Raw genomic sequence first — 18,677 nt, forward strand, 5'->3', positions numbered from 1 at the left:
CCTGTTTTATGACATCTCTGGTGTCGGCCATTTTGTCACTTCTGTCAACGGAAAATTACTTCACAGTTGCCCAGGGCTCAGGTAACGACCAATCACAGCTCACCTGTTTTCTGAAGCTGATCGGTGATTGGTCCTTATCTGAGACCTGATCATCTGTAATGTCATTTTCAGTCGACAGAAGTGACAAAATGGCGCCCCATGAGATGGCTAAAAACGGGTGGATTTTCCTGCTTCACTCATATTCCATAAACCCAATATTAATCAGAATGCCGTGTTTCAACTAGTGGGCCTGCATAGAAAATATTCTTGGAAAAATATGTTTGAGTTGACTTCCTCTTGAAGTACACTAATAAAATATTTGCTTTAGGTAATATTTTACATCAAATGCTATAAAATTAAATTATAAAAAGTGATTTTGAGAAAACCTCACTAATTGATTTGTATGTCATGAATAATTCATTTTAACACATTTGCAGAAGAGTACTATTTGAAAGCAGCATAAGGAAAGACTTTAGCTCACAAAATCAGTTTCACATACACGTTTTTGTGCATTGCAATTTTAGAGAATAAAGAGAATGATTCTGGTTCTGGTTCTTTCAACAACTTTTAAATAATTTATCTTTTCTTTTGATTGAAGATAATTCTATGTTTTGCTTTGAATGTTTTAAAGCACTTTGAGTTGCATTTTTATGTATGAAAAGTGCTATATAAATAAAATGTGATTGATTGATTGATTGATTACAGACACATACTGGATATTTAATAATATTTAATATCACTAACAGTCATTGGTGTGATTTTTAAACAGACATGAGTTTGATGCTACATCCTAAACATATAGAGTAACCTAAAGAGTGCTAATCATTTGATTGAAAGTTACATACATTGTTTTTCTTCTTATCAAAACATATAGAGTAACCTAAAGAGTGATAATCATTTGATTGAAAGTTACATACATTGTTTTTCTTCTTATCATTGACTTGGTGCACCTGATCTACCACAGCCAACATGGCCGACTCGCTGACGTATAGCAGCAACTGCTCAACCTGTTCAATGGAGTATCTATTTATGTCCAGTATGTATGTCTATGCTCGTAACTCGGCTAATAAAAGAAGCCCGCCGACTTGAAACTTCAGTAATGACTTGGTGGATTGTGTGACATCGCAAACGCACTTCATCCCATGTTCAATGAACGCCTTGATGCGGAAAAGTCTCGAGATGAATGAAGCGAGTCAACATTGTGGAATTGCGACGATAACATTATCTCCTGGCCTCGTGAACAACTGAAGGTCCACGTACTACCGACATCTGCCTTTGATTTTGCTGCGTTTTCTACATTGAGTACAACATTTTACATGATGAAGTTTAAGCCCAACAAGACAAGGACATATGACGGCGAAGGGTTCAAAAGACGAGCGGCGTGTTTGTGTTTCAGAAGCGAGTCCGAAGATGAGGTAAGACGAAAAGTGTGTTTGTTTAACTGTTAAAAATTGTGTACTTCATTTGTTATAACGTAACTTTAGTTCTCATTCATTTTAGTCCGGTTGCAAGGGCTTTCAGTGTGCAAGTATTGCGTTCATGGTTATGAGTGTAGCAATATACAGACTGTATGGATGTCATTATCTTTGTCCCATGTTGTAATGTGTTATTGTAAAATAATTGATTTGATGAACTGATTTTTTTCAACTTTAAAAGCGCTAATATTGTACAATTGAATTGGCCGGCTGATTAAAGAGCCCCCAAAAATCATTGCAATAATATGTTTTATGCGCCTTCACTTGTCGAAACATGGCATTGTCATTAATATTACACAAGTGGAATATGAGTTAAGCAGTGAAATTCACCCATTTTTGTCCATCTCAGAGGGCGGCCATTTTGCCACTTGCTGTCGACTGAAAATGACATCACAGTTGCTTAAGGCTCAGACAACGGCCAATCATGGCTCAGCTTCAGAAAGCAGGTGAGCTGTGATTGGTCGTTACCTGAGCCCTGAGCACCTCTGATGTCATTTTCAGTCGACAGAAGTGACAAAATGGCCACCCCCTGAGATGGCTAAAAACGAGTGGATTTTGCTGCTTAACACATATTCCACAAATGCAATATTGATCACAATGCCATGCTTAGACTAGTGTGCCTGCATAGAACATATTCTTGTATAGAACTTTTTTGGGTTGACTACCTTTTAATCTGTCGGGCCCTAATTGTTACTACACTCGATTTGCACTGGATGGACTTAGTTGTCGACCACCCCAAAAACATCAGGATTAATCAAGTGGCTTTCAAATGGTGATAAACTATTATCCATCCACAGAGCTGGGCAGTCCGTCCCTGGGCCGGACCGGTCGGACCCTCCGGCCCGGCCAGATGCCCATTTTTGGGGCTGAGGGGTGGGGGGGTCACAAATTTAAAAAAACGGCTGGACTAAGCATGGCCGGAAGTTGATTTTAGTCCGGCCCACTAATCGGAATGGGGCGGGGGCCGACAATATTTATGAATATGGCCGGAAGGGTAGCCAAGTCAAGGGTGGAGGGTCGCGGCCGGACCGGCAAAAAATGGTCAAGTGCCCAGCTCTGTCCATCCATCCATTATCTGAACTGATTATCCTCACGAGGGTCTCGGGTACAGTGAAGCCTCTCCCATCTGTCTACGGGCATTAGGCGGGGTACACCCTGAAATGGTCATCAGCCAATTTCAGGGATAAACTGCAATGTCCAGTGAAAGCCATTGTACAGCAGACGTAAACTTAATTCATTTAATAAATAAATTATTTGAAATGTTAAGCACTTTGATAACATGTTACGTGATAGTCTCCACTATTTAATCAAAAGTCTAGCTTCGTTGTCCTTGTGTCTGCAGAGTGGATGTGTCCCATCTGAGCTGCGCTTGAGATGTGACGGTGTTGGCAGTGGGTGTGTGGGGACTCTGGGGAGGTGTTGAATGTTACACAGTGTGCCCAACACTAAGTGCCCTATGAGCTGCAATTTTTAGAAACAAGGTACAGCCTCTTGCTGTCCTCTGCAGATTTGCTTCCATGGCCCCGGCTCCGGAGCTGCCAATTTTTCCAGATTTCTCCTCATTGCCTGGTACTTTTCTGTGCTGTGCCGTCATGTGATAAAATCACTTACTTGGATTATTGCTGATTGTAGCGCAGGAAGAATTAGTCATCTCGCTTGTCACACAACGTTTTGCTCTAGAGTTTGCTTCTGTTGCATACTTCACAATTTCTGTGATGGTCCTCTGCATGTCAGGGTAACAGCCATTACCCCATTTCTGTTAAGGGCGGATGGATGAAAAAAACGCCCAAAACAATAAGGATTCTCAGTAAGGACATTAAACATCGGGCATTTGTAGTGTATTCAAATAAATACTGGTTGAAAAAAAATTGCAAATTATTGTATTGTTTTGTTTGTTTATGTTTTTATATACGTTTTTCACAACATTCCAACTTAACTGCAAGTGGCGTTGTACATCAAGGGATGGATTATATATCATTATTGAGAGATATGGGCTTTGTTGAGAAGTCTGACTATACAGTAGTCAGATATATAGATATACATTTTACAACATTATTTGTCATTCTAAAATATCTTCCCATTCCCTCTAATGATATTCATATTGTTTTTTTGCAAAATGCCAAAAAAGGACCCAATGGGAAAAAATTAATAAAATGGCATAAGACATTTACACTCAACAAGGCACATTTGTCTTGTTGTTAGTAAGGTGTCAAAGAGGACATATAATGGAAAATGTATGTTTTAAATGTTGGTCTCAGGTGAAAAAAAAGGTCGACTTTGCGCTGTTACGTCGTGTTAACACTTCCTAATGGAGCTTCAATGTATCCTCCAGAACGTACTTTTGTATTCGTATTTGCTTGCGCCCGCCATGTCTTTCGCTCGCTCTGCTTTTACTATCTTCCGGGAATAACAGAAACGCGTATACTGACACAGACATGCGCGGTAAAGACGGTAGTTTGTACCGAAATGTCTGAAAAGAGTGTTTTCATGTGCGCTGATCAGATTATCATTTGACATAAACCACCCCGCTCGTTCGGAATAAAATCTTGATCGGAATGGTCTCGATCAGGTCAGAATATTCCGAATGGGGTGTTGTACATGGAGCGTTTTTATTCCGATCAGGCTTCTAGTCCGAATAAATGTGTCCATGTAAACGTAGCCAATGTTGATGTTCGGCCATCATTTTAATGTAGTAGGGACGTATATAGGACAGGTCAATACATCACTTTTACACATTTTTGAACACTGGAGAGAGCTCGTCAGCGCGATGCTTCAGGGCCGATGTTGAAACGGATATAAAAGTTACACAGTGGTGACTTTAACTAACGAACCTATTTACACTCTGTGTTGTCCCTTTTGAGTATACTGAGGCTGCAACGGATTAAGAGCAGCCTCAAGATGGAGTGTGGATTTCACATACCCAGTGTGCTTGGCAAGCTACTGCATGACCTCAGCTTTAAGAAATACCTGCCGCCAGCCTTCTCCTCCACTCTTGCTTGGGTTTATAGAACAACTATTAGTGTGATAATAGTATAAACTGCCAGTGGAGGGAAGACAGTGTTTACCAATTAGAGGAGATTCTGTCTGAACACTGTACACCAATCCAAGAGGGCTGAATCCCTTGACCCACATGAACCAGAAGAAAAACATGTTTGGGGAGTTGTTGTTGTTGTTGATGATTTGTTTACATTTTTTAGTGTACAACCAAAATCCCTCATCAGTGCAGCTGTTGAGGGTTTGCTATAAGGTCCAAAGCACTTGTAATACTCTACAAAAGAAAGGTTATGTTAAAAGGACAATGTGTAGAATTTAGTGCCATCTAGTGGTCAACTAATAGGATGCTACAACCTAAGATGGAAGCACGTGCCTTTTGAAGCACACGCACTACGGTGCCTCCGAGAGACCGCACGTCACAAGCCTACCAACTTTTTCTTCAGCAGAGGTGCAAGAAAAATTTGATCACAAACGACTTATAGTATTCCCTCAAGTCATGAAGTAAGTGCATTGCATTTGTTACACATGCAGTAGTCATGATGCTTAGGAACGACGTTCGCCAAGTTTGTCTCCTTCGAGTATCCGTAGCACAAAGATGGCAGCGAAACATGACAGCCGCCTGTAGTGTAGGCGAGCCCTCTGTAATATAATTAGAGATTGCTTCACCTAAGATTATACAAAAATAATTACGTTGATGTGCTAGGGGATATTTTTTGCATATTGTTGAAATGAATACTCATTGAAAAATCAAAACATTCTACACATTGTCCCTTTAAATAATGTAATACCGTGGAAGTGGAAGTTTCGTGCAAGTGAATTAGATGCCTTTGTCATTCATCCTAAACTTACGGCTGAGTGTTTTACTAATAAAACTGATAAAGACATTTTTTTGCACTTGTGTTACCGTTTATTTGTTACATAAACAGATACATTTGACCATTTTTAGAATGATGTTAGACAACGGAAATACAGTATTTTCCATTCTCAAAATGACCTGTCCTGAAGAACCTCTATTTGACCCCAGGACTGTTTTGAGCACATGTAGTGTGACCTTATATTGCACAAGAAGTTAACTGTTGACAAGCTACCGGCTGGGGTCATTAACCTTATGTGCTAAGCGTTCTTGTTTTCACACTGAAAGGCAACCGCTGATCCGGGGCTTTTAGAAAAGCCTGTTGACTGAGTGTGTATGTGGGCACACGTGTGCACATGCAGCTGTCTGCATTTTCAGCATGTGTTTGAATGGCATGTGTATTTGTCTGTAAAATTGTTATCAGTCAGTATGTTTCAATGCTATTGGAGAACATTTTGTCTTTTGGTTAGTCTGACTGAAATTGGACTTTAAAAAAAACCTTAAAGGTAAATACCATCAGAATATATTTCCCCCTCACTCTTTTATGTTTAACATGAGTCAAAATGAGTCGGTGACATATTTAAATTTGACATGTACCGGTATGCAATTTTACGTTTTCATGCAATAGCCTCCTGAAAAGCAAAATACCTGCAAAATGAGAGTATTTGAATTCCACGCCGTTGTGATCTACATTCGTGACTTCTTACCGTATTGAAGTACGTGATGCCCACCTTGCGATTGCTACATGCCCACTCAACTCAGGTAAAATGACGGATGCCGTCAACTCACCTGCATCTCGTGCAAAGCTAAAACTTTGCTTGAGCTGCCCGCCTCAGAGAAGTTGATGAATAAATCGATTCAGTTTTTGGATGGGAGAAACTCCCAAGTGTTTTGGAACCATAATTGTGATGTGTTGGGGCTCATTTTGTGGAGGATGGCTTTCTCAATGTAAGATTTCACACATGATACTAAATATTTCAGGGTTTTAAGTAATACATCCACAAATTTTCCCTCTTGGGCAACCGTGGCCATCATACGCCCACATATTGGGATCCAACCTGTAAGAGGCCAACTATTTTCTAGTGGTGCTCCGATTGATTGGCCACGGATCATGATCGGCCAATTTCCGTGGAAAAGTACATGATGGCCATACAGTGTTAATCAATGCCTTTTATTACCGATCACAAAAACGATCACCCAGAGCTCATACTTTGCAGCCTGCAGCCAACTCGAGACCAGCCTGTGTGCAGTGTAATGTCCAATCGCCCTTATACTGCAACACATGCCACGAAAAGATGCACAAAGAGAGTAAGCAGTGAAATAGAGCCTGGAGAACCTCACTCCATTAAATTTTCTCCAATCTTGGTTGTTGGGGGCAACAGGGTAAACTTTGGGGTTTGAGTCCAATGGACAAAACGTTGGAGCCATGCTAGTCTTGCGAGTTGCGGTCGAGGTACTCCTGAGCAAGGCATTGTCCCCACCACCTCAGCTCAAGTGGTGCAGTGCATCTCTTTCACTCTGAATCTCTCCTTGCATGTGTGTGATCTGGTTCTATGTGTGGTTTGCAACAAAGAGTGTATACATCGGAGTGTGAGTTGAATTTCTCCTTCAGGGATACCAATAAGTGTAAAATGATGTCATACCATTTAGTAAATGGTAATAAATGACATTTACATAGCTGTGTCAGCTATCGCCATCCTGCCTACACACCATGTGACGGATGTGGTTATGTCATTTTTTTACTGTTAATTATGACTGAATTAATTACTCCCTTTGCTAGTTTCTGCAAGGTAATTCACTACAGAAAGCAGAGAGTACACCAGGGGCGGAGCCATGGGTGGGCCCGGGTGTGCACAGGCCCACCAAGATTGAGAGACTGCCCACCCAATGAGATTCATGAAAAAATATATACTTTTACATTTTTAGTAAATTATGCAATTATTTGGGTCTTTCTAATCAAATATTAAGAATGGCATAATTGTGGTTGTCTAAGGAAGATCTGAACTTCATATTATTCGGGTTGTCATTTTGTTTGAATATACGATGTGTCGGGACAGGAGGATTGTGCGAAGTGAGAGAAATATTCAGGCCCACCCTGATTTTTCCAGGCCCACCCATTAGCCACGTTCTGGCTCCGCCCCTGGACTACACTGCTTAACTTTGTTAATATGAACGTTAGTTTGATCAAATACTGTATCACATGGCTGAAAATTGTATTTATATTTTCCTCTGAATTATTTTACCCATACTCAAAGCTTGTAAGAATATGACATTGCTTGTATGCGGCACTATGAATTCAGCCAGTCCATCCAGCAGAAAAGACGTGATAAGTCTTTTCTCACATGTAGGTGCTACTGGTGAGCAGCAGCCGACATCCAGACCAATGGATTGTGCCAGGGGGAGGGGTGGAGCCTGATGAGGAACCCTGTGGGGCTGCTGTCAGAGAACTTTATGAGGAGGTAAGGTCATCATCTTAAGAAAATGGACACTCATTCATGCAATTTGCAAGTAGCATAACACTACAAACTGTAATTTGAAGACCTGTATATTGTTCATGCTTGAGAAACATCCATCCATCTATCTCCTGTACCACTTATCCTGTTCAGGGTCACTTGGTGAGATGGATTCTGTCCCTTCTCACTTGGGGTGAGAAGCAGGGTACACCCTGGATTGATTGCAAGTAAATCACAGGGCACATACAGCCAGACAACATGTACACCTACACTATGTAGGCAATTTGTTCTTCAGTTAATACATGTTTTGGGAATGTTGAAAGGAGATGGAATGCAAACTAAGCAGAACATGCAAGCTCTCTAAAGAAAGGCCCAAGTCAAATATTTAATGTATAGAAAAAACAAATCCCCTGTGAAATGTATGGCAAATATCTATCGTACTGATAATAGTGAAAACTGTTTCTTCCAGAGCTGGGCATTTTACTAAAAATTTGCGGTCCGTTATATCTCCTTCCGCCTACAGCCGGGTTACCCTTTCGTCCGTTTATCCGCCATTTTTTCCGGCCGGACCAAATAGTAATCGTCTATAGGCCGGCCCGACTATCATTTTAAATGGGCTTCCGTTAGTGTTTACGGCTACCAACTTCGAGAAAAGAAAAAAAAAAAGCTTCCCTGGGCTGGATGCACTTTACCCACACCTCAGAAATCGAGGCAAGCTTGGTGCTATTTATGCCGCAGCAGCTAGCTAACAACTACTTTCAGCTGGCTACTAGTGTAGATAAATATGTTGCGGAGTCGCTCCTAAATTGCCCCTATTTCAGTAATCATCGCCTCCATGGCGCGGAATAAGCTACACTTCTGACAAGTATTGTCACAAAGGGACAATAAAGATGCAGAATCCATGCTAATTGCTAAGCTAACCCTACTATTGACATAATTGTGGCACTCCGGAATTCAGTGCTTGGGTGATCAAGTATACTTTTCACATAAGTCTGGCTCTATATGCAAAATAGCAGGCAATTTAATAAGTGTGCGACGATACAATCCAAACAGGACTGAAATCGGAAAGTAATGTGTTTCGTTATGGTGTGGGTCAGCCAGGAGGAGTGGCTCATAAGCTTAAAAGTATTAACATCGTATACAAAGTACAATATTTATAATATCAGAAATGTTATTTGTCTGTTTTCACAGTAGAGTCCTGAGTTTTACTTTTGAGATCTGCACAGCAAATGTTCTCAAAATTACATTACAATACATCTTTTTTTTTTTCCCCCCAATTTAACTTTGCTTAAAGAACATACAACTCATTCAAACCTACTACCGGTAAATGTAAACTGAAATTTACATTTGTTTGAAATTGCCCCACTGAAAATGTTTGTAGACAAGAAAACACAGTTTGGTGCTATGCACAACGTGACTAATGAATAAAAACTGTTGATTTATTTAAAAAAAAAAAAAAATCTTTCATTATACAACATTGTCATATTTTGATTGTTTTAAAATAAAACCCTTGCTTCAGTTCTCCGGGATGTACCTGCAAAAAATTGGTCTTCAAAATTAGAAAGTTGCTCCAAAATGAAGTCATTTATTAGCAAAATTGCTCCGCAAAGGCAAAACGTTATTTCGAGCCTTTTAGTATAAAGTATTTTAACATTAGTTATTGCTTTGCACATGTATTTTATTTTTTGTAATTATTTTTTAAAACATGCCATCCTTTTTGTGATTTTTATGATTTTATTATATAATTATTTTATTCTTAATTTGTAGTTGGTAATCAAAGAATAATGTGTCCATCCATAAAATCTAATTTGTGTAAAATATCATAAGATGCATCATGCCATTATTGAACCAAATCACTGATGCCATTCTGAGCTACCGATCCTCATGTGATTGTTAGTAAAACATATTGATGCTGGTTTACACTGTCATCATAGTAACAAATAGAAAGGAGTTGAACATACAGTAACTACATCACATAATTATAATATTGTAAACACGCATGCATAAATACTTTAGACACAATGTCAAATTGGCATACACTATGTGCCTACAGCAGCTCTGGTTATGTCACGAGCAACAAGGTCGCTCCAGGTGAATGTTAGAAATGTTTAGCATTGGTGCCCAGCCACTGAATTGCTTTGTGGTTTCATAAGGACGTGGCTCATTTGGCTACATTAATTGGTTTGTGTTGTGAAGTTGTGCATTGGATTGTAGCGTGTTGACAACTTTGAAGTATGGCAGTGACATTTGGGAAGACTCTCGGGTTACTCCATAATGTGCCTATGACCAGTCAAGTCTGAATATAGATGAGCTGCAAACCAACAACTCAAATCATCATATTTCAGTACACTGATATACAGTTCAACTTGACAGCATAGATTCATGTAATTGTTCCAACTTAGAAATGTCATATTTGTATCATTTCATTTCATACTATTAAGTTATTGTGTTCTCTTCCAAAGCAGTTTTCTTTTCATTTTTGACAAAAATTCGGCTAGCATTGATAGAAATGTAAAAATAGTGTGGTGAATGTTGGCACTGAAAATTGTTACTGGTATTTTTGATCAGTTGTAGTTTTACTGATGTGTACAGCATGCATTTTCCACTTTCCTGCTTTTTCACAGTGTGTCAGTTACACACACACTGGAAACATTTAGTATGTCTTAGGGAACTGGGGCACAGCGGTAGTCTGATCCCTACTAACTGAAGCTGGCAGCTCTACAGGCCAGGTTTAAAATGCCACACATCAGAGGTTCATGTTGCTAAACAATTTCTTAATCCGCTGGAATGCATCATATGCACCACCAGAAAGAAACGCGTTGACTAAAAGCTGGCTCTAAAAGCTTTCTGGAGCATTATCCACATGTTACAAAATTCAGTCCAAGACTGTCTGTCTGAGTTGATGTTTTGACGTCTCCTAAACCACAATACTAATTTGCTGTAAAGTGAACAACATCGCCCAGTCTCTCCTTATCCTAATATTCAGCCTACCTGGTCATCCCTGTTGTGCCATCTCACCTCTTTTATGGCATGGTCATTCCATCTTTTGTTGTTGTTGTCTTCTGTTGCCATTGGGGTAACGCAGGATTCGACATTAACGGTGGCCTGATGGCCCGTGGCCACCACGTGACCGTGTCGAGCCACCTGAAGTTCACAAAAGGTGGCCCTACTGGGCCACCAGTACAAATTCAGAGCCCGACCAATTAATTGGCCAATTGTTCTTACCTTTATGTATTCTAACCATTTACAGAAGTTGTAGACTTAAATTATTTGTCTAATTAGCTAATTAACAGAATGTCAAATGTAGTTGTCATTAATAATTATAATCTGTATCAATTGATTAGATCAATCACTTGTCATGTCATTCAAAACTAGATACATCTTGTTTTTCACAAGTGATGCTTACTGTGTTGCAACTGTGGTAAAGAAATTGACTGGGATGTCACTATTTTACACAATCTAAAATCACCGTTTGAGAAAAAAAAAACAGTGCAACTTGAATGTGACAGTTAAATATGATGAATTAAATATGATTTTCAACCACTGATATCAAACACATGACAAGGATTAACGTCCTTATAACTTCATTAATTAAATGCATGAATGGAAATGGAAATAAATGGAATGTACAGAACTGGGCATGGCCTAACCGCCACCGCGTTCCGTCCTGCATATTTAATCGATTACGTAGTCCCGGTCCATCCCTCGTCGGCGACAGCCAATCGGCGTTGAGAATGTAATCTTCACGTCACACACAGCCGCATGAGCAGACACACTGCCAAACAAAGAAAAATCAAACAAAGACAACAGACACACACACACACGCACTGCATGGTGATCAGCGGGAAAAAAAACAATATCGTGCACCTGTCATTGCGTCTGTGGGACCGCAAGGTACACAACACTGTTTTAGGTTTTCTTTACTCAGCCGCGTATCAGGAGTGCGGCACCTGCGTGAGACGTGGTACAGGTTAAGTCTGTTCTCGACGTCGTTTGGATGACTCGGACCGACTGGAAACACGTTGGTCGATTAAATATGCAGACGGGAAATAGGCGATGCCCAGCTCTGCTAGCTAGTATAATATAAGATCATTCCTCGGAGCCTTGAAAGCTGCTAACTTAGCGGCCTATGCTTCCAAGCCGGTGACACGTTGGTGGCGCGGCTTCATGAGCCAGAGAATGTGGGGCAGAAACGGCAGATTCACCGCCACGGTTAAACAAATACCGATCCCGATCATTGCTGAGAAGGGTCTGGGAGGTTGGATCTCATATTCAGGAAGAGCAGTGTTGTTTTCATCCTGGCCTTGGAACAGGGGACCATCTCTACATGTGCATGGGAGTTTGCAAGCAGTTGACATGTGTTTTGTAGACTTGGAGAAGGTGTTTGACTGTGTCCCTAGTGGAGTTCTGTGGGGGGTGCTTCAGGAGTTGGGAGTACCAAACCCCCTGATATGCGCTGTTCGGTACTTGTACTACAGATGTCAAAGTTTAGTCCACAGTGCTTGTAGTAAGTCTGATTTGTTTCCAGTGAAGGTTGGACTCTGCCAAGGCAGCCTTTTGTCACCAATTCTGTTCATAATCTTTATGGACAGAATTTCTAGGCGCAGCCGAAGCGTTGAGGGAGGTCCGGCTTGGTGGCCTCAGTATTGATGTGGTACTGTTTGCTTCTTTAAGCCACGATCTCCAACTCTCACGGGAGCGGTTGTCAGTCGAGTGTGAAGCAGTTGGGATGAAAAACAGCAAATCTGAGACCATGGGTCCTCAGTTGGAAAAGGGTGGAGTGCCCACTCCGGGTTGGGGATGAGATCCTTCCCCAAGTGAAGGAGTTCATGTATCTTGGGGCCTAAGGGCAGGATGAAGCGGGAGGTCGACAGGCGGATCGGTGCAGCGTCTGCTGTGATGTGGACTCGGACTGTATCGGTCTGTTGTGGTGTAGAAGCAGCTAAGATGAAATGCAAAACTTTTGATTTACTGGTCGATCTACATTCCTACCCCCACCTATGGTCACGAGTTGTGGGGTCATGAGCGAAAGAACAAGATCCTGGATACAAGCGGCCCAAATGAGTTTCCTCCGCTGGGTGTACGGGCTCTCCCTTAGAGATATGGTTAGAAGCTTGGTCATCCAGGAGAGACTCAGAATCAAGCCGCTGCTCCTCCATATTGAGAGGAGCCAGATGAAGTGGCTCAGACACCTGTTAAGGATGCCTCCTGGACACCTCCCTGTTGAGGTTTTCTGGGCATGTCCCACCGACAGAAGGCCCAGAGGACAATCCAGGATATGCTGGAACGATTCTGTCTCCCGGCTGGCCTGGGAACACCTTGGGATCCCCCCAGAAGAGTTGGAAGAAGTTGCTGGAGAGAGGGAAATCTGGGATCCCTGCTACAGCTGCTTTCCCCGCCACCTAACCCCAGATAAGTGGTAGAGAATAGATGGATGGATGGATGGATGGATGGATGGATGTTTGCTGAATGTGTTTTGCTTCTTGCGTGCACAGGCTGGGGTTAAGGCAAAGCTTGGCAGACTTCTTGGAATTTTTGAGGTAAGGCTGTAAATCTGTCATTGGATTTTTTGTTGAACCCACACATGAAACTAAAATTACAACTAGTCAAAATACAAAATGGCTCTGAATGAGCTAATCTGGTTGCCCCGTTTTCATACTGATACTCATTTCGTTCTTGTCTTCAGTGTCTTTTGATGCTAACTAGTCACGTTCCTCTTGTCTCTGTTAAGAAACAGAACAGTAATTGCAATTTGCCCACCACATTTATATGACAGCTTTACACACAATGCATTGGTACAATTGAAATTAAAGCAATGTCATCTAAACTTTTACAGCATAACCAAGACAGAAAGCACAGGACACATGTCTATATCATCATTGTCGCAGAGATACTGGAGGACTGGGAGGACTCTGTCAGCATAGGTATGCCGTTCACGCTGCTGCTTTTACTTACACGTGAATATGTCATTTAGCAGAGGAGAGCATTTTACTCAAATTTGAAAGCTGATGGCCGCAGCCGCTTAATTCGTGCACATCGGAGAGAGGGAGATCTCTGCTTGGTAGAAGATGACGACTGGCAAAACAAAAAGAAAAAGGGTTTGGCATCGCAATCAAGCGGCCGACACTCGCATCCGTGCAGACCGAATGTGTGCAGTGCGTTCGTTCCCGCCGGGGCTCCCAATAGAATTGGCCAGCTAATGAAGTTTAAATTAAAAATTAATAAATCAACCTCTGCCGTTAGCATCTCTCCCGTCACTTTTCTTTTTTTTTTTTCTTTTTGATAGGTGACGTAAGGACGGAACTGCTTTAAAGTGGATCTCAACCCAAACACATTTTTTCCAAGAGTATGATCCCAGTAGACCCACTAGTTGAAACTCGGCATTCTGATTAATATTGTTCAATTTCCATTATCCATAACGCTTATCCTCACAAGGGTCGCGGGGCGTGCTGGAGCCTATCCCAACTGTCTTTGGGCAGTAGGCGGGGGACACCCTGAATTGGTTGCCAGCCAATCGCAGGGCACACAGAGACAAACAAACATCCACACTCAAACCTACAGGCAATTTAGAGTGTCCAATCAACTTACCATGCATGTTTTTGGAATGCGGGAGGAAACCGCAGTACCCGGAGAAAACCCACGCAGGCACGGGGAGAACATGCAAACTCCACATAGGGAGGCCGGGGCCGGGATCGAACCTACGACCTCTGAACTGTGAGGCGGACGTGCTAACCAGTCGACCACCTGATTAATATTGTGTTTGTGGAAAATGAGTTAAGCAGCAAAATCCACCCCTTTTTAGCAATCTCAGGGGACGGCCATTTTGTCACCTCTTTCGACTGAAAATAACATCACAACTGCTCAAGACTCAGGTTAATACACTCACTACAGTTACACCCCTAAAAAAAAAAAAATATATATATATATATATATATATATATATTTATATATATCCATCCATCCATTATCTGTACCGCTTATCCTCACAAGGGTCGCGGGGCGTGCTGGAGCCTATCCCAGCTGTCTATGGGCAGTGGGCGGGGGACACCCTGAATTGGTTGCCAGCCAATCGCAGGGCACACAGAGACAAACATCTGCACTCACAATCACACCTAGGGGCAATTTAGTGTCCAATCAACTTACCATGCATGTTTTTGGAATGTGGGAGGAAACCGGAGTACCCGGAGAAAACCCACGCAGGCACGGGGAGAACATGCAAACTCCACACAGGGAGACCAGAGCCGGGATCGAACAATATGTTTATATGTGTAGGTATAAACAAAGCCCACCTCCAAATAAAAAATAGGATGGCTTCAGTGAAGAACATGTAAGGTTTGGAATGGCCTAGCCACAGGCCAGACTTAAATCTGATTAAACATCTGAAGAGGGTTGTGCACAGGTGATGCCCTTCCAATCTGACAGATGTGGAGCATTTTTGCAAAGAGTTGGCAAATATGGCCATATTAAGATGATCCACACCAATAGACTCATTACAGAAGACTGAGCACTGTAATAAAGCAAAAGGTGCTGCAACAAAGTATTAGTTTAATGGTGTGTGTGTTTGTTTTCCCCCATAGCACATATACTTTATTTTTTCATTCGGGTTCTACAGGTTACAGGTCACATTCATTGAAGAATAACGTTTTGAAATGATTTCTCCTGGTCTCAACTTTTTAAATCACAAAAATCTGGCCTTTGAACAGGGGTGTTCAGACCTTTTATGTCAACTGTGTACATATCAACGTCCAATGTACAGATTGCTGAAATGACAAACCTGCGTACTAAAAAAGCTACTCAACAAATGTAATGTGGTTTGCTTAGAGAAGCAGTCTGCAATACTTTGTCATCCTAGGAAAGTATGCAGTAGCATAAAATTGCATGTAACACATCATATGCTATTTGGAGACTTTACAGTTTTACATTGCATTGTCAAATTCGTCTCTATGTCTTAATGAGGTGTAACCTTTTATTACATGACACACTCATCACCCACCACCAGGTCCCCCAAGTCTAATTTAGCCACCTCTACTGGATGATCAGTGTAGTGCAGCATGCTAACCATTTACTTTCTCTTCTCTGATATTGTGTGCAGGAAGGAAACGTAAGTGGTTCAAAGTTGATGAAGCCATCCGGGTGCTGCAGAGCCACAGGCCTGTCCATGCCGAGTACCTGCACAGATTCAAGAACACCCGTAACTCCACCTGTGGCCCAGCGTGTCACCCAAGTAACGGCAACACACTGGGCTCCCAAGTGATGGACAACAATACTCCCAACTACGTTGTTAGTGCCGCACAAACCTTGGATCTCGTCAATTGAGAAGAGAGATTCTTGAAGGACTCCAAGATGGACTTATCTGAAACACACTGTTACCTACATGACTTGCAGAGTTTTACACTGACGTACGGACAACCATGACATCGATTTGAAACCCATTTTGAGTTGGTCTTGGAGAGTGCCAAAATATTTTCCAATAATAGTTACACTTGTATGTGTATTTTTATAGCAATCATCACCAAGTGTTTGAGCAAATGTGTGTCACTTTAATTCTTTCTCGTTATTTTTAGAGTGTTGCGTCTGCACTTTAAAGGTCATTTTTATTCTTGATGATTAATAATACAGTATGTGAATGTTGTTGCTGCCAGTGTTTGCTTGGTTTCCTGGTGCCCAGTACTGAGAAGTGCTGCCTCTTAGAGGAAGTCATCATGCTCAAAGTGCCTTGTTGACAAAATATTAAAGAGGAAATCAACCCAAACACATTTTTTTCAAGAATATGTTCCCAGCAGGCCCACAAGTTGAAACATGGCATTCTGATTAATGTTGCGTTTGTGGAATATAAGTTAAGGAGCAAAATCCACCCATTTTTAGCCATTTCAGGGGACGGCCATTTTGTCACTTCTGTCGACTGCAATGACATCACAACTGCTCAGGGCTCAGGTAATGACCAATCACGGCTCACCTGTTTTCTGAAGCTGAGCCACGATTGGTCGTTACTAGGGATGTTCCGCTCGGGTTTTATGACACCGATACCGATCATGTCACGCAATCGGCCAATACCGATTTCGATCACATGGAATATCTGTGTATTTTTCCATTTATTTATGGTGACTGCTATTATGCAATATTATCTGAAAAAAAACCCAGCCATATTCTTGCCGTAATTTTGACAAACATCTTTATATATTTTCAAAAGCATGAAGAAATACAAAACTGTTGCTGGCACAATACAACAATTATTCAGTCACAAAGATAACTGAAAAACTTAAATTTACCAGCTTTTAGTAACACACTTTTTACCTGATCAAAATAATCAGCAGTCTCAAAAGACTTAATTATACAAAAAGTCAAATAAATAACATGCCACCTAAACATTGCATGGTTCAGAATAGAAACAAAGTAGAAAAAATAGTCATATGTAGGCTTCACTTGAATCAACTATTCAATGAGTTCCTAAATTGAAACGACTCAGGAACTTTATTGTCTTATGCATAGACAAACTATCTTGTGCAATTGTCAACGAGAAAAAAGTCACTGTTAATCTTTTTGTAAATTAAAAAATGATATAGTGGGTCTGTTGCCTACAAGTGACCTACAATGCGTGTCCCTGTGGCAATAATGCCACTTATACTGCGCTGTGTCCGCCTTGACTTTATTCAATGCAGTGAGCCTCGTAAACTCACCATAGTCTCCCAATTGCTTATTCTTCAAATGTCGGATTAAGTTGGCTGTTTTGAAACTTTTGGCCATGCTGCCCGCGCGAGGTACCTTTTCATGGCATATACAGTATTACAAGACGCAAACTCCAAACACACAGCAGACAATGCTATGTTCACACCAACTGCGGTGGTCGGAATATTCGATCAAAGCCTTTTATTGCTGATCAAAACATCCGATCTGCTCGCAGCGGAGGTGCGGCTGCGTTAGGGAGCCGTTCTGGCGGTGCGTTTCAATTGGAGTCAATGTAGCTCGCGCGGGCGGGCGCGGTTGCGTGCAGGGTGGCGCGAGTGATGCTTTTGGACGGAGGGACGTCGTCGCGTATTAAACAAATCAACTTTTTTGCCATTTCGTCTCGCGGCAACCAAGCATGAGCTGCGGGTGATCGGATGTTTTGATCGGCAATAAAAGGCTTTGATCAAATATTCCCATCATGTAATTTTTCACGAAAATCGGCCAATCATGATCGGTACCCGATCGATCGGAGCATCCCTAGTCGTTACCTGAGCCCAGAGCAATTGTGATGTCATTTTAAATCGACAGAAGTGACAAAATGGCCGCCCCCGGAGATTGCTAAAAACGGGTGGATTAACTCTTATTCCACAAACGCAATATTTATTAGAATGCCTTGTTTCAACTAGTGGGCTTGCATAGAACATAGTCTTGGAAAAAATATTTTTGGGTTGACTTTCACTTTAAGGAATATATCATGTGCTTGAGAGAATACTAAACTGTTTTTGCGAACTGCTAAAACTGTAAAGATGCAGAGTAAATTAAAATAAACTTATGTAAGAGAGAGCTAAGGGATTCTAGTGTTTTTTTAAATTAGTATTAACATTAAAATCGGAATGAAGTCTAAAAGAAAAATAACTTCAAATGTGTACGAGGTGTCCCAAAAATGTGCATCATTTGACAGGAATATCTGAGTTACTAAATAAAACATTATTCACAATTCCAAAAACATATGAAAGCTGAGATAGATTTTTATAACTGATTTCACAAAGCTTCATGAATTGACTCTGGTTAAAATATGAAACCATGTCAATTTTTCCTTAAACTAATCTCATTCATTCATTCTGAATGATATCAAAGGGTGGTCATACATAATAGTGTTTTGTCGCCAAGTTTAACACACTTAGCAAATATAAGATT

The 18,677-nt window shown here is 41.2% G+C and overlaps 1 protein-coding gene across 1 annotated transcript; it reads left to right on the forward strand.

The window, feature by feature from the left end:
* The first annotated feature begins 993 nt into the window (after positions 1–993).
* On the forward strand, positions 994–18,314 carry nudt4a (nudix (nucleoside diphosphate linked moiety X)-type motif 4a). The gene is made up of 5 exons (XM_086027592.1): positions 994–1,454; positions 7,710–7,820; positions 13,310–13,354; positions 13,651–13,738; positions 15,907–18,314. Exons 1-5 carry the CDS (start codon positions 1,356–1,358, stop codon positions 16,128–16,130), a joined length of 567 nt encoding a protein of 188 aa, XP_085883718.1. The 5' UTR covers positions 994–1,355; the 3' UTR covers positions 16,131–18,314.
* The last annotated feature ends 363 nt before the right edge of the window (positions 18,315–18,677 follow it).

Source organism: Filicampus tigris, chromosome 4 (assembly GCF_054856515.1).
Source record: "Filicampus tigris isolate MCC_2025a chromosome 4, RoL_Ftig_1.0, whole genome shotgun sequence".
NCBI classification, from domain to species: domain Eukaryota; kingdom Metazoa; phylum Chordata; class Actinopteri; order Syngnathiformes; family Syngnathidae; genus Filicampus; species Filicampus tigris.

Bases quoted from the DNA above. Each gene is read 5' to 3' on its own strand.
- nudt4a (XM_086027592.1), top strand. From the start codon at position 1,356: ATGATGAAGTTTAAGCCCAACAAGACAAGGACATATGACGGCGAAGGG. The intron at 7,821-13,309 runs GTAAGGTCATCA...TTGCGTGCACAG, and splicing joins TCAGAGAACTTTATGAGGAG to GCTGGGGTTAAGGCAAAGCT. The intron at 13,739-15,906 runs GTATGCCGTTCA...TATTGTGTGCAG, and splicing joins GGAGGACTCTGTCAGCATAG to GAAGGAAACGTAAGTGGTTC.